At 42.0% G+C, this 25,450-nt stretch overlaps 1 protein-coding gene across 3 annotated transcripts in view; it reads left to right on the top strand.

Moving 5' to 3' along the window:
• Positions 1–25,450, top strand: part of SATB2 (SATB homeobox 2) — a 127,537-nt gene that overhangs the window by 64,871 nt on the left and 37,216 nt on the right. For all 3 annotated transcript variants that reach the window (XM_079311373.1, XM_079311372.1, XM_079311374.1), the window contains 2 exons: positions 9,352–9,824; positions 21,594–21,806. In XM_079311373.1, the coding sequence (XP_079167499.1) occupies positions 9,352–9,824; positions 21,594–21,806 (686 nt within the window). The remainder of the gene's footprint in view (positions 1–9,351; positions 9,825–21,593; positions 21,807–25,450) is intronic.

Raw genomic sequence — 25,450 nt, 5'->3', positions numbered from 1 at the left:
AAAAAGAGAAAGAAGAAAAGCATCAGGTTGCTGAGTGCATAGTTAATGTTTAAATAATATAAGAAAGTGAACAATCAATAACTTGATATCATTAGCAACAGATGTAAAAGCTGTACACAAATGGAATTGTATCAAATCTCAAGTAAACATTCTCAGTGTGCATTCTGCTGAACTCACCGAAAAGACAGCTAAACTACTTATGCTTATAATTCTAAAAAAGTTTTCAGTTAGTTCAGCTCAGCAGGGCAATTTTGTCTTGTGTCAGATGATGCTAGAACAAAATTCTGCTTGAATTTTTTTCTCCCACCCTGCCCCATCCCCTTAAGGTTTTAAGATGTTCACAGTTTACTCAGCAGCACGACAGTTGGTGTACAGCCAGATGTGGGAATTGGCAGGTGTGAGGATGGAGGCTTTTTGTCTCCTCCTGGCCCTGGGTCTGGTGCTTGGGATGTGTGTATGAGGGACATTATAATGGGATTATAATCTCTTTCCAGTCTCTTTGGGATACACATACATATCTGAAGGAGAGCTAGTATTAAAACAGTTATAATGGAATGTGTGCAGTGGCTGGGAAACAAAAGGCTTAACAGTTCTGCTGTGGACTTCTTGCCCTCATGGGTGTCTGTAATCACTTGAGGTGGTAATTAAGCTATTCAGTATGTGTTGTAATTCTGTTCAAAATATGCACCATGAATTACTTACTATGTGAAGCCTCTTTTTCCCTTTTTTTTTACTATTTTTTCTCTTTGAGGGATGCGAGGCCTTTTAGCACAAAGTTGTGCATACATGACAGGGTTTAATTATGTTTAAACCTGCCTCAATGAAGAATCAGAGATCTCCCTTTTTTTTTTTTTTTTTTTTTTTTTTTTTTTTTTTTTTTTTTTTTTTTTTTACTAAAGAATACATACTAATCAATGACATCTATAGACCAATGACTTGAATTCCAGTGGTTCTCAAACTGCTTTTCTCCTGTGAAGTCCCATGGGGATGCTTCTCTCAATCTGAGAAATGCTTGTCTGATTTCTCTACAAGCTGAACTTGCTGAGGCTGGGAGAAGGCATTCAACACTGTTGAAAGGCATGACTTCAATAATTGCTTGAAAGGTTTGCATTGATTTTAAATTTGATGAACAAATAGATACAGGAATAAAAACAACATTTTGTAAGTAACTATATACATGTATATACGTATATATAGATATGTATGGAGAGAGATATTTCAGGATTTAACCATATAATTCAGGTAATTGTCAAGGGATCAAACTCGTACCAGTTACCTACTTGAATCACAGTGTTTTGGGTTTGTAGCATTTAGAATATTTTTTTTAGCTCTCTTTCTCAATAGATATTTCACTTCTAAGTGTTATGCTTTCTATTTTTATCAGAAGGACTATCACTGCATCAGAATTCTTTCACAACTGAAAATCTTAACTGGTGTGAATATTTTCTTTTTGCCTGATGACACAACTTAGCTCGGTGGGAGGAAGTTAGGAAGGCAGCAGGATGAAATAAATACATTGTGGACTTAAAAATAAAAAGACATACTTTTTTTGTCTGTGTATGAGGAACATGTAATCTTTGCTCCTGCCATCAGTGTCTGTCAAAATATAGCTTTCTGTGGATGTGAATTTTGAGACTGTGGCTGTCTCAAGGTTTTTGTGGAATGATGAGGCTTTTCACTTTAAAGGAAGAGGCCTCAATTATTTCTGTTTCAACAGATCAAGAATGTAAGAAAAAGCTTTCATAGCTTCCTTAAATTGAGAATCTGCTTTGGCTCCTCTTTGATTTTTCCAATATTACTGATTTGTTGTTTATGTGCTCTTGTATTCTTGAAAGTTTGTTTGCTCACTTCCAATAATGGATCGACAGAGCAATCTGTTTCTCTTTTAATGTGTTCCTGGAGACCAGTGTATGTTCAGAGAGGTTAGAAACAGGATTCAGAAGGCTCCCAGCTTTCTTATTTCCAGGCTGAAGGAACTGAGGATTGCAGCACAGTGATAATGCCAGTGCGAGCCTGGGGAAAACTCTCATCATGTGCTTTGAGGAAGAGTTTTTAATTGTTCCTCTGAAGCAGATGTTGTGGCAGCCTCATGGAAAGAAAGGCACACCAGATCTTTCCCATACAGTGATTCTGACTTTAAAAATACCCTCTTTACTGATACATGTGTGTGTATTTACTTCTCTCTATGTAAGTGGAGGGATTTATATATATTATGTATTTATATGCATATGTCTTGACCTTTTGCAGAAATGTTAAGTTTTTAAAGGAAGTACGTTTCATATCTTGTTTGGATATCAGTTGTGACTCTGGCATTAAAGCATTTAGGGTCAGCTGTGGGGCTCTTCTCCATTGCTTACTTTTACACTCCTTACTCTGTATTCATTTCACTAAAAACAAGACTTTCTTCACTTTCTATAAAAAGGAAGGAAAACAGCATCAATCACAGGCAAACTTGTCAGCATCTAGGTAACATACATGACCTGAAGATCATCTCTTGACTCTGAAATGTCCTCGTAGTCAGTGCCCTGCTCTGCTGTTTTATGAGAAGAGTAGTTCATCAGTTGTCACTAATAATGAAGAAAAAGTGGCCTCTCTCTTTTAATATAAGTTAAAAGCATCAAGATTCAGCAAGAATTAGAGACCCCTTGTCTGCAGTTTTCCACATTAACACTTTGTATTTCAGCATTGTCCATGATGTTAAGGGCCAGTTTGAGGGATTTTTGCATGTGTATTGATAAAAATCAGTTTAGCTGCTGTCATGTGTTCCAGTGGTCTACGAGTTGTGGCCCTCTTGGCTATTCCTCTCTGTAAAGAGAATTAAAACACACCCTTTGGGGTTATTTTTTAATTAAGAATATTTTTCATCTAAGGTAAATGCATATATCATTCTTAGCTCCGCAGAATGTCTTCCTGGCTTGTGGCTATTTTGGGGCATCCATCTTACTGCCCACAGTGCCTGTGCTGTGGCAGAGGATATGTGAGATTTGCTCAGTGGCATCTGCTGCTCCTGTGTGTGGCTGGAGCTGCAGCCAGTGCTGCTTTAGGCAACATAGGCCACACAGTAAAGACTGGAAACCCTTCTGTGGAGAAACTGTCTAGCCACTTGTCCTGTGTCTTGCTCAAACGATGAACTTTTTAAAAAATGTCTCCTGTTCCACAACTGTGTTCTCCTCAGTGAGGACTAGTTTTGTGCTGCAGCTGGGACTTCTGCCCTTTTGAATTCTTAATAAAGGATGGTCATCTCCATTTTCTAAAAAGGAAACATGTTTTTGTTTTAACCTTAGGAATATCAAATTTTTTTCGTATTTAAAAAAATTATTTGTGTGCTGCCAAACAGCAACATGTTAACTCAGAAGAAAAGTTATTTTTACAAAGTAAGCATTAGTGGAGATTAGTTTGAAACAGAAGGATAACTTGAACCTTAGGTACAGGCATAATCTTTCTTATGTGAAAAGCTGCAAAGTGTCTCTCTGATCCCGTGGATTTCATAGGATATGTAACTCCAAAAACACAATGGCGTTCTTTTTGCTTGAAATCTCTGAAGAGTTTGCATCTCCGACTTAATGATGTTTGTGTTCTGTCTCCCTCCCTTCACCATCTCTGATGTTATTAATCAGGAAGACACACATATCTGTCTCCCAGAGGGATTGCACAATTGACTGGATCTGAGGTTTGTACCTCCCTTGTGAAATGCCCACAAAAGATTGGGTCTCCTGTTAAAATAGGTTGACAGGAAGGGAGATATTTTTATATCAGATGATAACATCAGTTCATCTGAAGCAGTACTACCTGTGCTTCTGCCAGACTGTTCTGGCTGATGATTCTGCTGCTTCTCCTTTTCCATTCACCTGTCCAGTATTCATGGGTTAGAGAGGTGATCACTAGAATACCTTCAGTGTAATGGTTTTCCCTGGCAGATGGATCTGGCATGTCCTTTTGACAAACAATGTTAGCGTGATTATGAAGAACTGAGTTCGTACTTTTGTATGCACCTATAGACAAACCCAAAAATAAATCTAAAAATAAGATGATGATGCTTGTCTCCTGATGAGAATCTTTGGAAGTAGTGCAGTCCAGGGGCAGCCCATGTGAAGAATTTGACTTCCTATGCTTAAGCAGAACTTGCAGAAGACACGATAGCATCCCTGTGTCCCAAGGGATGACTTAGAGCTTGTCTTGAGGATAAGGGATGAGAAGGTCAGCTGTACAGAGACTCAGCAATGTTAGTATAGTCTGCTCAGTTTACCTCAGCTTGGTGGTTCAAGGCCCACTTTTAATGATGATTCTAAGGAAAAAAAATAGTGATTTGTGCTTTGGTGGGAACTGAATGGTTTGCAACTCAACAAAGAACAGACAATGGCCTTTCCTGTCTGTTTTCCATTAGGCTTGGATAAAGGCCTTTGCTACCCACAGGCAGCGGCCAAACAGTTTCTGTATGTGCTCTATAGCTATTTCATGGTTCTGTGCTGTCCTGCAGGAGTAAGAGACAGGAAAGGTTTTAAAAGTTACAGCTTCTTGTCACATCAGCCTGCTTTTCCTCCAGTGCTGAGCACAGGAATAAGTGGCCTAGGCAGAGATCAGGCACTGAAGCAAGGAAATGACTATGGGTAAATACAAAGATTAGACATTGAATGAAAATGAGATTCTTCAGATCAGCCCTTTGCACTGAAGTGGTTAAGTGGGATGGGATTAAAAGAAATAAGTAATTATCCCAATTACAGATAAAAAGATACAGAATTACCACTTTAAAAGCACCTCCTGTGCTCTGCAGTGGTTCTGTTATTTACAAAGTGGTAGTTCATAATTATGTGGCATAAGCAAGAGGGCACCCTCTGGGTGTAGTGCAGCAGCCTTGTCTCTCCGAGGTGGAGCTGGTGCTGTGCTTTGTCCCCCAAGCATGGCTCCAGAGTTCAAGTCTTGCTCCAGTGAGCAGCATGGTGCTAAGCCAGGAGAAATTGTGGGAACCTTTCTGTCTCAGGCTTTGTGTAGAGTATACCAGAGTTCACAGAGCTCTCCCAGCTTGGCCATGACCACTGCTAGAAATGGCTTTTATGATCACCAGGTTTTAAATAATAAATAAAACAAAGAAGCAAACTGGAGAACAGCCCTGGGTGGTGACATCCTGTCACAATTGAAGCATGGCAATTCTGCCGGCTAGTAACTTATTACAAAACGTTTCTTTACCAGCTTCTTCTTACTCTGGGGCAAAGTGCCTGTGAGCCTGTGGGACTGAAGAGTTCCGGACACGCTGGGTCATGGACGCTGGCGGATCCTCTGTGTCCCCGCTCGCGGTGCAGTGCTGGGAGACGTGTTACACTCTTGCTCTCCCTGCTGCATCCCTTATTGTGCACAGGAATTTGTTTCTAGTGCTGTCAGTCGATTCAGTGCCACGCATAAGCCCTAAATGCCCCACGGGCTGTTTGTCAGAATGTTCCTATTAACAGCTCAGTGCAAATAAAGTGTGAGGGGAAGGGAAGGTGGAGAAATAAATCTTATTTTAAATCTTTTGAGCTGGTTTTATTTTAAATGGAAAGTTGCATGCAGACCACCCCAAGCTATTGTGCTGTGGTCTGCGTCAGCTGCTTGACTGTGCAAGGAAGATTGGGCTAGAGGTTAAGAGCATCACACAGGGGAAGGGTGCACTGAATTCCTTTTGTGCTGTATCCAGGAAGTTTTAACTCAGTATGGAGTTGAAATACATTGACACACATGGTAATCATTATAGGATGAGAACGGAATATTCAAATACAATAATTTGCTGCTCCCATTCTGGGGATTATGTTGGTTTCTGACTCTTGTAGAGGTAGTGACATGTTGTAGGGAGGTATAGAAAAATGAAGGGCAGATGCTATTCTAGGGTGCTCTCAGAGCTAAGTGCTGAGCTTAGCACAGTACCTGTTGTCCAGACACAAATCTCTGCCTACCTAGTGATTGGCTTCAGAAGGGTGGGTGGCTCTGCAATATGACAGTGCTGTTTAAATGAGTTCTTCAAGCAAAGAACTGCAGAATTGCATACCAAGTGAGCGACACAGAGAGAAAACAAAAACACTGCAATGCCTTTTGCTGTGGTCACACCACAGATGGAGGTAGGTAACAGCCTCCTGAACCAGCTTTTATTTAACTACCACAGGCATTGCTAGCAAAAGTAGTTTATCAGCAGCACTTGAATGTAGATAGCATATATCCATGGAACCCCTTCCTTCCCTGTGTAAGGTTCTGCTGCTCAGATATTTATATTCCAATCAGTATGGAACTACAGGAGCTCTGAACGTATCCCCTGTTTGAGAAGAACAATAGCAAACAAGGGAAAGGCTGTAATTGGGTATGAACATGGAAAATGGAGGATGCAAACGCTAAAGCCCTGTCTCTGGAATATCTGAGGCAGGATGCTGGTGGCACAGAAGCTTTGTGGCTCCTGTACCCCTTTTTGCTTAGAGAATTGCTGGCAAGCTGGCCTGTCTCTCAGGACAGTGCCAGTCTCCATCTCAAGGCTGTCTCAGTCTTGCTCTTGTTCAGCCCTGCAGATCTGGTAACCAGTCCATAGTTACCAAAGAACAACAGGGAATCAGATGCAGGCAATATGTTAGAGAAGGAAAGACTTTTGAGGAGTTGAGTAATGCACATTTTTTCCATCCAGCGTAACTTTTAATGGTAACCTTTTATTACCAAAGTGGTTGAAGTGACTAGAATCTGGTTTGTTTATAGGGACTACTTGCCTGGCTGTATAGTTTAATGTGATCAACAAGGGAAACTGATAATAAGGGGAAAATATACCTATAGAAGAAAGTCAGGTGATGTTTCTGTGTAATTCTAAGTAGCACTGCAGAGATTAACAGCCTGGCAGCCTTTTCATCTTAAACTTTATTTTTATAGGGGTTTATAACTTGGCATTGAAGTCAAGAGTGGGTGGAAACTTGGCAAATGTGGTTCAGCCCAGAAAGTGAATGTTATTTATATTTATTTCTCACCAAGTTTTCAAAAACACTTGGTTACTGTTTTTATGTTCTAACAAGTAATAATTTGTTGGTTTCAGTGACTTATTCTCTGTGTGCTTCTCAAACTACAAATAGTTCAGAACTTTTTCAGCTCTTCTGAAGCTCCTAGCGGAAGGACTCTTATTTTAGGGTTGTCAGTGATGTAGCAGGATGCTCCAAATATTTCATTACACTAAACAACAGTTTCATCCTGTTTATATCTGCCAAGTAACTATTGTACCAGTGGAATAACTCCATTTGGCTAGCAACTGTATGTATTTAATGGCATTACTCAGGTGCAGGCTTAGTGCAGAGAGGCTGAGGAGGGAATAGTGTGGCCCTGTTGGCTCTGAATCATCCGTGGTGCAGAACATTGAGGCTGTGATAAAGCAGCCTCTGCTCACTCCCCTGCCCACACCTCTGTGTTGGTGATGGGTCCATCCCTGCAATTAGCACTACTCCTATTGCATGTTTGACATTGATTTCATGTCTGTCCCTGAAGTGGTATAGAGCTTTCTGGACCACATTTCATGGAGGCCAACTGACATCATGAGGAGCAGCTTTTGAATAGGGATTCTCAGTGAGCTAAAATGCTGCATTATGTATCTGACAGCCTGCAAGTAATACAGCAAAATGGTCATTTGCTGACAATAATATTTGTGCATCACATGTTTTGCCTTGCCTTTCATAGTTGAAATACAACTAAGCACTTACTTAGAAATGCAGTTGGGTTCAAAAATGAAAAGTGGAATTCATAGTTGTATTTGAAATTAATTTTTATTTTGAATTTATTAAGCAATTGTTTAATAGAAAGCTAAAGATGTTATGAGATTTTCCTTTTAAAGAATGGAAATAGTGAGTTAAAACTTCTTACAAGGAAATCGTGGGTGTTAATTCACCTAGTTGTAAAATTTAGTATTTGTGCTGTTCCGGAGTGATAGTTCTAAAGATAGTAACTGTGTGTTTGTGTGTGTTCAGGGCATGACTCCCTGTCTGTCTTAAATGAACTCTGAAAGGTGGAAAGAACTGTCTTTCTATTTACAAGAAAACAGAGCAAATCATCAATAAGCTGCTATTCTGAGTATTAACTGTGCAAAGCTTCAAAGCTTTATATAGATTAGGTTTTGAAAAAGAGTTCAAAACCTCGTACAGTTGTTAATCATTACACAAGTTATAATAGTATTATGACCTTTCTGAAATAAATTCTATTTTGTTATTTGCTGAGACTAGTACAGGGATGAGGCAGTGGTTTTCTATGATGTGTGTTTCTAAACACTTCTGTATCAGATCAATACAAAAATGTCTATTCAATTGCATGTGGGGAGGCTTATGGAATCCGCAACCTAGTGTAAAATGACTCTGACTGCTTAAAATTATCTAGGTAGGAGTTATATTTATGCACTTGCTAAACTTAATTTCCTATTTTAAATGGTACTTTTGGAGAAAATTTAATTTTGTAATATGTGCATTTAGTTCTGCAGTTACCTGAAAAGAAACTGTGATATTCCTGACATGAGATGTTTAACAGGGACAATGCACATCAGTATGTAAAGCTACAGTATATGCATTTAGTGTGTACTGTTTAATTTTTTTGTGGCATGATGTCACTTAGAGATCACTGTTGTGCTAAACAAAATTTTTGAAGATAGCGAAGGCACTTTCTTTCAGGTGGGTATTTGTGCAGAAGTGCTTTACAGTTCCTGCACAGACTCATGGCAGTGAGGCTTTGGCTTTAGGAACCAGTGCTTTAAACCTTTCTCATGTGTGAATTTCACTGTTTTGTAATATGCTTTCACACAACCAACATGAGTCTGCTGTGGTGCACCTGCGTGAGCTGATAGTACCAGATAGCTTTATTCACACACAAGGTAGAGTGTATGTGAAAAAGATAATAGCTGCCAAGTTTGTAATGAGAGGCAGTGCCATGAGCTGCACAGGGAATGGCCTTGTTTCCATTTGGTTTGTGTGAGTGGATACCAATTTGAGTTTCTTTCCTTTACCTAGATGCCAGGGATTCTGAAACACTGAGTACTTTTAAAGGTTAATCAGTTTGCTGTGACAGATTCAAATGTTAGTAACAGTATAAATGGAAGTGTCTAAGCTTGTTTCTTTAGGGAAGGAGGCTGGAGAGGATACCTGCTGTCAATTTATAAGGAGTCTTCATGAGCTGTGGATGAAGCTTGGGAAGACCAAGAAAATGTTAATTATTTGTTTTGCTTTTGCTTTGTGTTCCTTTTGCTTATGTTTCTATGATATTTCTATGCAGGTGTAGACTTTAAAAGTAAAGCAGGTGCTGTTGTGTGCAGTCACCTACAATATAATCCTTGCCCTAAGTGCAAACTGAAATGACAGCAAACAAATTTTTCTCTTTTAACAGTGGAAAGAGTGGAAAGAGAAAACCTTTCAGACTATTGTGTTCTTGGTCAACGCCCCATGCACTTACCAAATATCAACCAGCTGGCAACTTTGGGAAAATCTAATGAACAGTCTCCTCACGGCCAAATTCACCACAGTACTCCAATCCGAAACCAAGTGCCAACGATGCAAACAATGATAAACCCTGGGCTCCTGTCTCCTCAGCTCAGTCCACAGCTGGTGAGGCAGCAGATAGCGATGGCCCATCTGATAAACCAGCAGATCGCCGTCAGCCGACTGTTGGCTCACCAGCACCCACAGGCTATCAACCAGCAGTTCTTGAACCATCCACCCATCTCTAGAGCTGTCAAACCAGAGCCATCAAATTCATCGGTGGAAGTCTCTCCAGATATTTACCAGCAAGTCAGAGATGAGCTGAAGAGAGCCAGTGTGTCTCAAGCTGTCTTTGCAAGAGTAGCGTTCAACCGCACACAGGTACCAATTTCTATTCTATAACCAAGAAGGGGCAAAGCTGTGGCTCTTGTGGGGCTGTATGGTTGTTGCAGATCAGGGCAGGGCGTGTGCCATAGAAACAGGTCAAACCACTCAGTCTTTCTCCAGTCTCTGTCAGTTTTGAGGAAGGCTCTTTTCTTCCTGGAACAGCTGCTTGTTTGCATTTGGCCACTCCTGTGCCATGATCTGAGCTTTGTTCTCTAGCAGTCATTCTGCTCATGGGAGCTCTTCCCTGAGCTCCTCTGTGTGGTTATAAACTTCCACATTTGCCCCTGCCTGATTGCCAGGAAAAGGTAATAAGAGACTGAGAGTCAGAGGTGTTTTTGGGCCTCCTTCTGATGCTTCCTCAATTCCTTCCTGTGGTACAACTTATGTTACAAATAATGCCAGAGGCTGCTCCTGCAAGAAATGTGTAAGGCAGGTGTGCTGGGGAAAGTGTGTGCCTTTTGTCGCAGATTGTGTTTGCTTTCATACATCTGACACTCACTGTTTTCTCACTCACTCTGTGAAATGCAGATGTTGAAATGATTGCATGATAATATCAGTTTAAGCCTGGCACCTGGACTACCCAGGGTGAATGTGTATTGGGAAAGGCCATTTATCCTGCTGGATACCACATGGGATCTCTCAATTGTGAATACTCTGTAGCAAGGCTTAAGAAATGGAAAGTGGCTTAATATTTAATATTGCTACGAATTCCTTTTGTGTAGCTGGAGTAAGATTTGTGTACTTTTGAGGTAAGATTTACCAGCAAGAGAAGAAACGGGGAAGTGTGTATCTCTAGGAGGTCTGTCCCTTGCTCCGTACAGTACCTTCGTCTGTTCTCCTAGATTAATGATTTTCTTTGGCACTGCCATTTTGGAAATGCCATGTTATGAGGGAACTAATTAAAGTATGGAGCACATTTTATTACTTCCCTTCTTCCATTAAATTCATAAGATGGCTGCACTCAGAGAAAAACACTTGAGTTCTGGGGTTAGCCTTGAGGATATCAAATGAAAACTACATAGGAATCTATGAGTATTTCCTCTTTAAAATGCTGCTTTTAATTTGGAAAAGCTTTTCATCCCTCTGGGATCATAAGCCGTTGTATATAAAGCCTGGTATAATCAAGGTGGATGGTATTGACAGAATGACATATTCTGAACTGGAGCAAGGGGTCGGCAATAACGTTGCCAGTGAGGGTTTTGTTCGTTGCCAACGAACACGAAGCTCTCCCTTAGCCACATTGGGAGACCTGGGCTGGTAATGCCCAAGTCTGCTATTAAATCAAAGGCTTGTTCCCCTACAAGAAATATATTACCTACTTCTTAACCCTCCATCATAATACAATGTACCTACTGATTCCAGGACAGTCCTACAAGTCTCGCAGCTTCCAACACCCTGATACAGAAGACCAGTGGACTTACATACAGTGCATCATGTCCCCAGGAGCCATCACTGTAGCAAGAGTGTAGATACACACTTGTATTTCCTTGTCCTCAGCTGTTAATTCCAACTCAAATCAAGCTCCCCTCATATTGGGGACTGTTCTGGGTATTAAGAAGAGGGGCTCAGGCAGTCGGTATTGCACTGCGGGGTAGACACATCCATAGTGGAGAAGCAGACTCTGTAAAAGACACTTGGAGTGGAAATTCAAGTCTACTTTCACCTCCTTGCATCTCTCCTGCTGCCTCTGAGTTACAGAGGTGTGTGTTTCTCTCTGGAAAGGTTTGGGTTTGTTGCCTTTCACAGAAGTGCCAGCATTGAAACTGGAGGTCTGTTGTTTCTCCTGATGGTACCGAATAATAGATGCTGTGTGCCAGTCAGCTAATAATGGTATTAATCTCTGCATTATGGGCCACTGCTTAATCTTTCTTCATGGTAGCTCTGCAGTGCACATTAGCCTATAATTAAGTATAGCTTCATGAAATATGTACTGTGAGGCTTGTTTAATAGATATTCTCTAATTTATTTTAAAGTCCAATGACCTACATACTTAATGCTGAAAAGTCCCTTCTTACTAACATTATTTCTCCCCTGAGACCTTCCATCTGAGCAAATTTGTTAAGTGAAGTAGAGGAAGCTTTGATCCAAACTAGGCTAAATCCATAGGAACAAGTGGCTGACACTTGTATAGTATGCATGTGTGTTTGGGAGGGAGGACGCGGGGAGGGTCAGAAGAAGGAGAGATGAAATTGTATGGTTTGTGAAACATCCATATCTTCCTCTTGAAGTTGGAAACACGTAACTGAAGACAAAAATATTTGCATATACCTGTGGGCATGTTCTCTGCACACATGAAAACAAAGCACTTCAGGCTCTGTGACAAGTTCTGTACATTTCCTGGAGCACAGTGCTCCCACTGAAGTGGAGACTGAACATCAGGCAGTTTAGCACCTGCTGTATGCACAGGGGAGTTGCACAGGCTGTTTGGTGAGGAGCTGGCCCAGGCTGAACTAGCCATGAAGAGGGCTTTTTTCCAACAGAAAGTTCCAAAGTGAGCATTTTCCTGTTCATTTGAAGGTGTGAATGAAGAGCCCTCAAAGTTTATATGCCTGATATTTAGTAAGTTTATTGGGCTAACCTCTGCTTCTTCTTATATTTAGAGACACTGTGTCTTAATTTTAATTCACACTATTGTGGAATCTAAATACCTATTTTCTCACTGTATGGGATGGGTAGAAACGTACACAGAGACAATATAATTATTGCAGGTGGTTTTAATGACACTTCTCAATAAGTAAGGAATTCCTGCACAGCCTTCAAAATATTGAAAATGGTGCACACTACCATGTTTGTCTAAGATGGTGTTGCCTACAGTCTGCTCAGCAATTATAAGAATGGCGCCTGTTGGGATGACACTTGAGCTCCAGTTTGTTCCTTCTGCTCTGGTAAAAACTGCTTGCAGGAGTGTGAGTGGGTTTGAATTGAAGACAGTCAGCTTTTTGAGGCCCTTCTAACACCTGAGAGTCAGTCATACCTGATACCTTTAAACTGAAAGGCATCTTTGTAAGGCATGTAAACATGAAGCCAAGCTGAAGTTGTTATTAGAGCAGTCATTAGTGAAAGGTTTGAGTTCTGTAAGACTTTGGCACATTCTGATTGTATAAAACCATTCAATCTTGAGGAAAAAAAGCAAGAAAAATTCTGGTTAATACTGTAAATCTGTAAGAGAAGTACAACTGTCAGAGTTAGAGGAGGTGTACCTCACACTTGGAATTGCCCTGTGCACATTTTTAAAAGCAGTCAAAGCTCATGAGTGAAGGAGGTGCCTGCAATATACAGACTGTAGAGGCTGAAAAGGTTTTAGTGAAGAGAGGGACTTGATGTCTCTCCTTGGTCTCAAACAGTGCAGTGAAGTCAAAAGGCTGTCAGTACAGTGCAGTACTGCTCCAGTGCAGGCTGGAATTCTCAAAAAATGCCTACCTGGCTGAAGCCTGCATTGTCTTTACATCAGGATAACTTCTAGGTGATGGGCAGCCCCTGACAACATGAGCACCATGTTGGCCAGTACTCTGAAATGGGAGGCAGGACAAGGGCTATGGGATTCTTCCTGGAGGAGAATACTCACATGGAGTTTGGCCCATCCTTGGGGCAGAGTCCTTGTACCATTCTGCAGTTTATTATCTCCTAATATAGCATTCAAATTGCAATCAAAAGGTTGTAATAACCAGAACTTGCTTATTGCAGGTTGTAATGTTTTGATAAATTGGTAGATGGTGTTGGTTACAGGAAAAAGTAGGGCTAAGAAGACAGTTTTAAAGGAAATGTGTGAAAATTTACCTTGTGCTTTGCTGGAAAGCTTTTCAGCAAATCTGGACGGTTGAAGTAATTCCACTCTTCAAAATACAAGCTGGAAAATAGGTAATTTGAATCCTGTCCTGCATAAAGGAAATGAACATACTATTCTTCTCGTTTGCTCAGCATTCCTGTTTGGTGCAGGCTCATGGAGTTGTAGTCAAGACAGTTTATTGGGCTCTTTGTTATGGTCCAGACAGTTTAAAATCACTTGATCAGTGAACTGCTACTCTCCTTGGGAGCACCCAGTGGACTGCAAAGCCTAAAGAATGAGGGAGTGTTTCAGTTTGTATCTTTCTCTTTTTTCAACCATCTTTTTTTTTGCCAATGTTGTGACATAATAGCCAATACTAGTAAAATGTTCGGGCAAGTGGCCAGTGCTTGTTTAACTGAACAGCCTCTGAAACTGGAAATATCCTTGAATCTGAGGCTTTTTAAATTGAGTGGTTGTGGGGCCAGATACAAAGAGAGCTGGGTAAAACCACCAGCATGTTCAAGCTGCTTGGAACTTTCTTCCCAAAGAGCACTGCTCCCTCCTTCCTGCCCTGAGTAGCTCCATGTGGAGCACTGGTTTCCCAGCCTGCAGATGGGAAAGCAGCACACACCCAGCACAGCTCCTGCCTGGGTAGCTGGTGCCATCCACGTCTCTTTGGATTAAAGGAAGTAACAGCCTGAGCAGGAGGGAACTCCAGAGCTTCAGCAGTGAAGTTTATGATGAAATAAGCTGCACTGATCCTCCTTGTTCAAGGGGTTTGGTCACACATTGGCTGCAGGTGTGGGTTGAGGCATAGGGGAACACAGAACTGATGTTGGGTGTTGCCCCAGCTTCTAGTGCAACTGCAGGCAAATCCAGGCTTCTGCAATGAGGAAGAGGGAAATAGCATTTGCTTGCATACAAAGATGTCACTAGTCACCTGTTTGAGGTGGGTTTGTGGGGCTCTGACAGCAGTAGTCTGGTTGCTAAGAAAGTAAAGCTGTGGGTTTTGCCTCCTTGTTTTAATTCTGCTTTCTTTGGCAAAATTCCCCCAAATGGAAGTGGGTTCAGAAAAGAGTCCTCTACTAGGCATTAATATCAGAAATATGGTTTGTTGAAATAACTGGCTCTTCCACCTCTATTTGCTTGTGAGCCAAATCCTGGACAGAATTCCTTTTGCAAATGATTTTCCCTTTAACTCAAATGAGAGGAACACAAGGAGCTTTAATTCTTTGCCTGGTATCTAGTGAGACAGTCATGCTGCATTCATCACTATGGTGTCTGTCCCATTGTGCCCAGACTTTCAATTAGCAAGGCTTCTGGTTTGGGTTTTGGGGGGGGGGGAGGGGGGCGTTGTTGGTTTTCACCCTCTTAGAAAACTCTCTCTTACAGCATGAAACCCTTTCATGCTGCCTGCTTGTTTTATTCTTGGGTGTAATGTGGCACAAGCAGCGTTCTGTTGTACTCACAGGAAAGAAGGCAGTCTGTAAGGGAAGTGCTTACTTTAATAAATTGCAGATTTTTGGTACATGGGATATTTGTTCCAACAGTGGGTTTTGCACTGCCCAAAATTTCAGTTTCAATTAACTTAATTGTATTCAATAGGCTGAATGAAAAGATCTTAAGTAGCATGTGAGTCAGGCTCTCAGAATGTGTGCTTGTAGGAGGTGGCTGCTGCCTGCTCAGCTGATGCACAGGAGTCCTGAGCTTTGGAAGCAAGGGCACAGATCTACAGTGTGCACAAGCTGTGTGCCTTGGCTCATTTTCCAGCATATTTCAGGATAAAGGTCTGACACACATGCCATATAAATGGTATGCAGGTGGTTGGTCTTTCTCTGCCTCCTTTTCTGCATGCATCCGCATTCAGATCCGCATGCACATCCTGTCTTCCCTCATAAAAACAGATACCATAATAAAAAAAGAGGCTTTATTAAACTAATGCAATAAAGCCGTTTTCTTTGAGGATTTAAACACTTCATTTTTAATAATAAAAATCAAATTGTCATTGTTGCACCCTGTATAAGTTTTATTCAAATCAGCTTCTAAATGTTTTGTGCCTGAGCAGCTCTCTCTTGAGATGTATGTATTTTAGCATTAGTTAAATGAGTTTAAGAACAAGGCTCATACTCTGGCTGTAGGCACTGACTCTGGGGATCAGAAGATTCCTTCTGAATGAAGGACTGATGTGGTGTTGTACACTGAAGAATACTGGGAGACTATTGGTCTCCCATTCACAGAGAGTTAGCTTCAGTCAGAGTCCTTCAAGTTCTGAGGTTTGTAAAACTAATACAAATGTAGCATCACACATTTTGACTATTGAGAAAGAAGAGCTGGTCAGAGAACAGGGTACAAAAACACTTTTGCCTGATGGAAACTGTGACAGAGTGGATATGAAGGTGCTTGGTTTGGCTAACCACTCAAAATTTTCCACTGATTATCTAAGGCAATTTTGTTCAGCAAAATTGGACTGGACACATTGCCAGGATAAGCATTTCTGATAGACTTCCAGCACTTCTGCTTCATATCCAAGCTGGAATTAGGAAGAAATGCAAGGGAATGGAAGCAAAGCAGTGAACATTTGAAAATGGACTTAAGTCCCAAGAAGCCTACAAGTTCTTCATATAGAGGCTCTTGGGGAGTGCTGTGTACTTAGAGGCAAAGAGGAGTATTTCAGAATTGTTGAATGTATCTTGTTCAGCCCAGAAGACAATACTGAAGGTGAGACCTGGAATAAATGCAGAGAGGCAGAGAGGTGTCGTGGTAAAATCCTGCCTTGACATGAGAAAAACACAGCAGGTGGAAATGCTTTATTCTTTGAAGGGTTGTGAGAAGTTAGTGCTTCTGCTGCAGAGCTCCTGGACTGACCTGCTGCCTCCAGCTTGCAACTGCAAGTAGCAGACAACTGTAAATATAAATGGTCATTTTAGCCTGGCAAAATCAAGTTTGTTGTTGTATGTTCAAGGTACAATGACAATATAGCTCAGCAGAAATGTGTAGCTAACCAGGGCTTCCCTGCCTTCCCTGCTGGAAACAGGCCTTGTGTGCTGAGAGGGGACAGGTTGGCATCACTGACCTTTAAGATCCAGATGTTGAAATTGACTAAATCTCTACATTTTCTCATCCTGCTCAGGGTCACATCTATCCCTGATAGAAAGCAGAATAGCTTTTCTATTGAGACTTGTCAGTACAAGTGCAGGGCTTAAAAGTATTTGGAACCTTAAGCACTGCAGAAGCAATATTTTTCTAGTATTTCAGCATTTTCTCTGTTGCTTTTGGCCATAGCTGAAGTATGGAGAGGCACAAATAGACTGAAAGTCTGAAAAAGTGTTCATGCTTTTTCAGTCCTTCATATATATAATTTCCTTATACAGAACATATAAACTGAGGTTTAGCACATTAGTTGGGTTTATTTAAATTTTTGCCTTGGCCAGTGTTTTGATTGTCCAAGGCCTGTTCTGAACCTCTTTGACATTAGTGCCTGGTTTTGTAGTCAAATGGCTTAGGTCTGTAAGAGGGAGAGTGTGACTTCTATCCAAGTCATTGAACCTGGTGTGTGTGAAGCCCTGCCCAGTGCTTGGGAGTCTCCTGCTGCCTGATGTCCCTGTCCTCCTCTGTCCCCAGGGCACGAGTGCCTGGGCTGCACTCCAGCAGCACCGCCTCACCCTCTTCCACTTGCAAAATTGTCCTGCAGTCTGCTGTCCCACTGAGATTGCACTGATGCCCTTTCCAGGCCTGAGCAGCAGCCTTTGGGAAGAGGGCACAGAGGCTTTGCTCACCTTCTGTGTGCTTTGGTCAAGCCTGTGTTTGCCTTGGGGGCTGGTCAGTTGGTCCACTTGTATGTCAAAGCAGCTGGAATAATATTCACTCCACATTGTACTGCATCATCTCTCAGAAGCTGCTTAAAAAAAAAAAGATCAGGTGCCAGTGAGATTTGGGTTGTTTGTCATGGAAATCTTGTAGTTAATAAAAGTAAAAAAGTTTACAAGTGGGGTTTCATAGAATAAATGCAAAGCAAACCCCTGTGACAGTGACTTTGCTGGCCTGAAGGGACTGCAATTCAGCTGGCTTGAAAAAACACAGTCAAAATTACTCCTTCCTTAAATAGATTCAGTGACTTTTTTGTTTTGATTGGACATGTGCTTTTTCCTCCACCACAGGTATTATTTTCTTAAAGTCAGTTATGGATTCAGCATGTAATTTTAAAAATAGTGCAAGTTCCAAGGGTAAACCAGGCTGTGCAGAGCCCTTGTCTCAGGCTGATCACACCCCTCGTTTGCAAGCACAGCCTGTGTGAACATTAAACTTCATCAGTTGCCTCTTCAGCAGCCGGTTTAAAAATGATGCAGAGGAGTGGAAAAGCAATGATATTATCAAGCTGCATGTCCTAAAATGTATCCTGGGAGCTGTGTTCTATGTAGAAGAACTGTTGGGCTATTTAAAGCCATACTGAGACTTTCTAGTCCCTGAAGATGATCTTTTAGGTTTGCAGAATTGGTTACTCTGCAAACTGCCAGGTTTTTTTTGTTTTTATTTTTTAATATGTGAGATGTAAGTAAGTCAGAATGAGCTAATTTAGCCAATGGAATTTTATAAGAAATCTATGAATGCTGTGGGTTTCCCTCCCTCACCCCCTCCAGCAGAAACATAATTTGCAGAAATGAAAACAGTCTCTGGCTGGCTTTAGGGTTTTCTTAAAAATAGAAACAGTAGGGTTTGTCTGGCTGGGCCAGTTTCCTCACCACACACCTGGTGTATATCACTTTAAAAAATACATTATGCCTCATTAAATTACAATTAAATGAAATCATGATCATTTGTTTTTCTGGAAGGAAGATGTTTTGCATATTGAAAGCCTAATTTGTTGCAGGTGACAAAAAGGCTGAACAGATTATTCAATATCACTCTATTTTTTATAATGTTGCTCACTGGTTAGTTTGCGTATACTGCAGTAGCGCAGAATTATATTATTGTAAACGTTATTGCTCTCCAGACACTTTATTTTATTGTCCTCCCCTATCACTCAGCTATCTGCTGCTGTTTACCAGAGTTGTTGTTTATCTTCAGTTGCAGGAGGACACGAGATTTGTCCCTCATGAGTCAGTTCTCTTATTAGCTCTCCTGCTGTTTACATGGTCCCTGAGCTGCCAAAGCACTTAGAGGAGCTGCAGAAACACCCTCTTGGCAGGCAGATTTCCTACCTGTGGGCCTGGAGCAGGGCAGGGGGAGCAGGGCTGCTGTGTTGTGGTGCTGGGGAGGCAACAAGTCCCCCCCAGAGCAGGTGCCTGCCTTAGGAGAGGCTCCCAGCCTGCTGATGGAACACCAGTGCTGCAAAATACTGCTGTGTCCCTGCAGCAGGGCAGAGGACAGGGACCAGCGAGCAGGCACCAAATCTACCCATGGTAAGGTGTTTCAGGTGATAAATCAGAGCCTTCAAGCACAAGGGTTGGTATCTCAGGCACTGAGATACCTCTTAGTGCCATGAGCAAACCACTCATACCTGTGAGCCTCTCATTTACATACAGAGTCAATGACTGCACAGAAAAGTAATTGCTGGCATGCTTTCACATATGTTTCTGCTCTCCATTTTTGAAATTGGACCATAAATTTAGCTAGGCTAAAATGGGAGGGAGAAAAAACTGTCTTAGAGTCAGCTCCAGTAGCTTTCAGGTCCCTTTCTTTCATACTAAACTCATTAATTTTTGAAGTTGAGTTTTTCTTTTTAAAAGAAGTTTTATATATATATCCCTGCAAGAACAGAGGGAATTAGAAATTTAGAGAATTGGTGGAACCAGTATTTCCTTTATTTATTGCATTTGAAGAATTTTTCACTGACTTTAGGGAAAAATTTTAATGAGGACTTGCATCGGTCTTGGAATCATGTGGATTGTGGCTTCAAGCTTCTTTTTTGGTTAATCTCCCCTAGTCTATGAGCTGGTCAAAATCTAGAAAGCTTTTCAAAATGTCCTTAGCTTCTCTGAGAGGTGGTAAACACTGAAGAAGAAGCCAGGGTTCTGCTTGCAGTTGTGTTGAGGTCACACAAAATACCAGAGGACAGCCCAGCACTGGAAATTCTTCAGACCTTTTTCACCAGCCAGCTTTTCTCTCTCATCCCACTTTTGAGTGGTGCTAGCCATGATTCCATTCCCAGCTCCAGTCCTTCGGGTGCTCACACTGATCATTGCAGAAAAAGGTAATTGGGTGTGTCTCAGCTTGATTATGTAGATGAGGAGCTGAAAAGATGGAGCCTACCTTCAGGTTGTGTGTGGAACTTGGTTAGAGCACTTGGGGTATAAGTTCTGCTGAAGTAGAGGTTTCACATATGTATTTTAATTGTAGGTATTTAATAGCAGATAAATCCAGATACAGGTATATATAATTTGTTAGTCAGTTGGTTTTGTCAGGAAGACTGGTAAATAAGGTCAATATATACTAAAAATGTTGACATTTGTTTAATTGGCCAGCTGCAGTGACAGTGCTTTTAGCAAGGCTTTTTGAAGGAGGCTCTCAGGCACGGTAGAAAATAAATGAGAACTAAACACTACAGGGCTTGGGGTATCTGGTTGCTTTCTAGTAACATTTTTCTGACAAGAAGGAAGAAAGCCTTGCCTATCCTTGGGAAGCAGCTTGTCTGGGTCCTGGCTGTGAAGTAACTGCAAAACACTGGTGTCAACAGCCCAGCAGGGCCTGTGGGGTCCGTGTGTGTGCTCCTGCTGAGCTGCTCCTCTCCCAGAGCCAGCCTAGGTGAGCCCTCCCAGCTCCAGTGGGATTCACATGGCTCCTGTGGCCAGCATTCCTGACAGCCTCTGGGCTGGGACAGGAGGGAAGCAGGAATGCTGTCAGATGGCTCAGGGAAGCATATTGGCAGGAAAGCCCTTTGAAATAATGAGCACATAGAATTGCATGCTAACATAAGATATCATTTGGATATCATAACGATATGTTGCATTAAGATAGAAGTAGTCTTGATGGGCAGAAATGCTCCCTCTCAGCTTCCTTGCACACCAATACATTAAAACAGGTATAGTTCAGGGATTTGCTGTTCCTGCTATTTGGAGGGAAGTCCCAGTTTGTGAAGTGTCAGATTTGAGGGGGTGCCTGGGGGAAGCTGGTGGCACACACTCTGTCTTTGGTAGTTTCTCTAGGCCCTGATCCAGACTTGTGTGCTGTGCCTTTAGCTGGTAGATAATCTGTAGGTCTGTTGAGTGCCTGTGTGTAGTTTCATGCATAAATTTAATCCCATCATTAGATTTAAGCCTGTTTTAATGACATTTTCATCTCTCCAATTCTTTTGGGTTTTTTTACTCTTTATATTTTGGAAATGCTGCGTAATGGCTTTTGTAAAAACTACATTAATATGGTGTTCATTCACAGTTGCAATGTGAAGCCTGTGGTATTTTAAAATGAGGCATGAAAGAATGGGTTAAATCCCTAAAGCTGGATTCTAAGGTTTTATTATTGCTTCATTTTTCTCCTTTCAGAAATGACTGTCCAAACCAAAATGAGCGGACTGTAGCATAAAAACTCAGCCAAACATTTTTCTTTATAAACCTCCTGCACTGTTTAAATGTCGAAACTAAATTTACCAACCTTGGCAGATTTGTCAAAGATGAACAGGATTGCCAAGTGTTCCCAGCTTCAAGTAAAAAGAGAAAGAGAGAGAGAGATCTAACAGCTCCTAAAATATTTGCTGCAAGCACCTGGTGATAACTGCAATTTCTTCTAACCAGTGCACCTACCTTCCTATCCAGCGTCTCCATACTCAGAAGCTTATTACTGTGCCAGAATAGGACAGTCCCAAAATAAACCCCAGCCCCCAGAAGACAAACACTTTCCTACAAAATATCCCCTCAGGGAGAGCCCATGAGATTCTGATGTAGATTCTCAGTATTGCAACCCAGCTGGTTACACTAAACAAAATTTTAAAAACCAAAGAAACCCATCAACGCATGACTAGCTTGCTTTTTTTTTTTTTTTTTTTTTTTTTTTTTTTAAACCAGGGTTTGTTGTCAGAGATCCTGCGTAAAGAAGAAGACCCTAGGACAGCTTCCCAGTCCCTCCTGGTAAACTTACGGGCAATGCAGAATTTCCTCAACTTGCCTGACTCGGAGCGGGATCGTATCTATCAGGATGAGAGAGAGAGAAGTATGAACCCAAATGTGAGCATGGTGTCTTCAGCTGCCAGCAGCCCCAGCTCCTCCAGAACACCCCAGGTAAGTTGCTATTGCTTGCTACCTGTTTGTTGTCCAGATAATTCCAGGAAAGGAGTTTCTTTCCACCTTTCCCGTGTCTGTTGCTCCCCTTGCCCAGATGAGTTGTGGAAAATCTTTCGTAAGGTTTTGGAGTGGCTGTTAAGAGATATTTAGTGGATGTCAGGAAGATGCTGTGATGATCATTCTATGTTTAATCAATGCCATAAATGCAAAGGAGTATGTAACATTAGTGCCTGTAAGAGTGCGTGTGGGCATTACATACAGGCTGTTGATATATGTCCATTAAATAGCTGTTATAGAATATAACACAGAAACACTGTGCATGTAGCTTTTTACCTGTGTCCATTACCTTCTTCAGAACACAGGAAATTTCTGGGCTTCTGTTTCATATATGTTGCCATATATTGAACAGAGGTCAATAGTCCATTAGGTAGATGTTAGAAAATACTGTGCTCCGTATTCTGCATAGGAAATCACAGTCCTTGAGTTGGAGGTTTTTACAAGTAAATGTTTGAAGTACAGAAAGTGGAGATGGACAGTGTGCTGGGAAGGAAGATGATGCTTAGAGCTCCCAAGCAGCTGTTATCTCATTGACTTAACTGCATGTGTTTATTAACGTGCTGCTGCCGCCCACTCTTCCCTGTGTAGATTGTTTCTTTGCACTAAGAAAGAGCATCCCCAAACTGCACTGTAACAATCATCCCCCCTTGTACCAGGCTGATACAGTCCCACATGTTTACTCTGCAAATTGAGGGTGCTTGCACAGGGCTGTAATGAGCTCCTGTGATGACATTTGCCTGACTTGAGTCTGAACTTTCTAACAGTACAGACATGATGTGTCAGTTCTAGAACTTTACTGATCTTCAGTAATTGGGCCCGTGTAACCCTTCTAATAATACCAGTGATTACTCTCATTGAATTCAGTAGTCACAGCTGCTAAAAGGAAGTAAGCAAGCAAGCAAGCACTGCTGGGGGGAGTGAAATTTTACATTCAAACTGACCATCCTTAGGGTAGGCGTGTTGATTTTGCAGAAACTGTTGAGGTTGTTCAGTTTAACCCAGACATGTAAGTACACTTCACCAAATAAATGATGGAAGGAACTATTTTCACTGAAAGCAAGCTTATCCTGCCAAACCAGATTTGACACTGAATTTTTATTGCATGGGAAACTCATTGTATTCTCCTTATCTGTTTAGTTACCTTTAAGTGAAAACAAAAATACATAGGGATCTTAATAGTGGGTACACTGTTTTACTATTTAAATAGTGTGGCCGCTTTCTGCATTGATATTGTTTCATTAAAGAATTAGCTTGCTCCTGCTTGTATTTACTGTAGTAGGTTTTGTACTAGAATCAAGCACTGAAAGGAAATCAAGAGTTCAGATGCAACCCGGTGAGAATAAAAATTGGATCTCTTGCCCCATTTCGTTCCTGTATTGAAATATGCCATTTTCCCACAGCTAGAACATAATTTAAAATAATGGAATTTTTGCCTGCCTTTGTAAGAGCTAAATGTTGCTAGAAAACCACACTCTAGAAGGATAAACCGGCACATACTTGCCTTATTTCAGCTTGAAGAATCCAATAGAATATTGTGAGGATTTTGATTGGCAAAAGCAGCACACAAAGGTTTGTGTACCCAGCGCTCGCCTTGTGCCCGCTGTGTAACATTTCCCCAGCCCTCAGAGGGCCAGCACCAGTCAGCACAGGTGCTGTTTTGACAACTTGGACACCTCTGCAAATGAGGCTCTTCCCAGCTCCCGGGCAGGCAGCACGGCTACTGCGCTTCCCCATATGCCTGGGATTAGTTCTGACAAGACAAATGCCGTCCTCGCAGGCAGCGCCACGGTTCCGGCAGCGCCAGCTCCCCAGGCAGCGCTCTTACCTACCCTGGGGCAGGGTGCTGTGGGCAGCAGGGTAGGAGCTGTACCAGCCGTGCAGGAACTGTGTCAGTGTGCCAGAGGAGGTGATGGAATGGCAATTGGAAACACGGTTTCCATAGATACTGATATCCTGCAGCAGCGCTTTTGGGATTGAGTGTGCTGGGTAGGAAAGCAATGGCAGGTACCTGTGGAAACGCTCATGCTGGGGCTGTCATGCAGGCAGGTGTAAGGCATGCAGAGTAACCCAGCTCAGCTCTACCTGACTCTGAGCCAGCCCCAAGCCACCCTTTTGGAATATCACCTGCCTCAAGGTGAGAATCAGAGATTGATCCAGAAAATGGGGTGCATTTGCTGTGGGGAAGATGCTCTGAGCTGTTGGGAGTTGTTGTGTGCACACAGAACCCCAGCAGTAAGGGGCTGGCTTGCAGTGCTCTGGCACTGTGGTTGCAAACACTTTTTTTTTTTTTTCTCACTGTTTGCAGTAAGATGTTTCAGTAATGATAAACTCCTTAATATCAAGACCAGCTTTGAATCTAGGCCTTTAACATTAAATACTTTATTTTAGTGACTTTTGTTTGGTATTGCCCTTCCTCTATTGGTGATTAAATAAAAAATGGTGCCGCTTTCAGGGTGTATAGGGGAAGCTTTTTCCTGACATGTGGCTGTGGACCTAGAAGTTTAGAAGACCCATGCAAGATTGCATGGTGACCTCAGCTGCAGTGCTACCCAAAGGCTCCAGTCCCTGGGAAGACCTTTTTATACCCGACAAATCTCCATTAAATCAGTCCTGACAGACTTGGACACTCGTTTTCCTTTCCATGAACTCTTTGTTGTTTTCTACATTTCCCACAATTGCCCTAACTCTCATCTGTCTGTAAACATTGAATTTCAGAGGGGTGTTCCTGTTGGTCCCTGTGTGGCACTGTACCCGGCTCATGGCCTGAGGATGGCAGTGGTTTAGCCCTAGCCTCCTGGGGCATGGTGGCTGTGCTCTGCCCCAGCTGCTGTCCAGCTGCCTCTGCCTGCACGCAGGGCTGGCCTTAGGGAACAGGAAAATCTTCTTTTTGTGCTTGCCCTGCCTATGACAGGCAGGGAGCAAGCCCAGAGAAGTGCCTGCTGAGCCTGGAAAGGGAGAAGATACCGGTTGGTTAAGGCTTTATCTGGAAGTTGTAAGGAGGAGTGATTAGTGCAGAGTGTTGACTTAATTGGATTTTGGCTCCATTATTAATGTGGCCTTGGTACAGAAAAGATGTTAGGAAGAGGAAGATTTAGAGGACAGCAAAACAGAAGTAGTTCGGAAGGTTTGGTTTTGCCTAGTTAACCTTCCTATTAACAAACAAACATTGGGCATGTCTGCCTAGTTAAAAATTAACATTAGGTGTACTCTATCAGACTTCAACTCTGACACAAAAATGGGATCCATCTGAAAAGGTTTGTAATTAGGCCAAATGAGAGTCACTGGTGTGTATGGGTGGTTTGGTTCTATTGGGAAGTGTGAACTTCGCCATTTAGGTTGTGTTATTTCCTAAGACCTTTAGGTCTCAAGACAAAACATATCTTTTTTATCACTAACCCCATTTCCCTTAAAAGGTGTAAAGGGTGCAGTGATCAGCCCTGGTAGCTCTCCCCTTTGAGGCCAGGAAAGTAAATGAGCTCTGTCTCCAAGGGGCAGCTGGTGCTGGGAGCACTCAGTGAGCATCACACCACTCTCCTTCTCCTGCCAGTGCATTCTGGGGACCACCAGTACAAGGTTTAAAATTG

This window comes from Erithacus rubecula (assembly GCF_903797595.1).
Source record: "Erithacus rubecula genome assembly, chromosome: 8".
Taxonomy (NCBI): domain Eukaryota; kingdom Metazoa; phylum Chordata; class Aves; order Passeriformes; family Muscicapidae; genus Erithacus; species Erithacus rubecula.
Note: the sequence above shows the minus strand (reverse complement) of the source record. Positions and strands in the feature narration are given on the sequence as shown.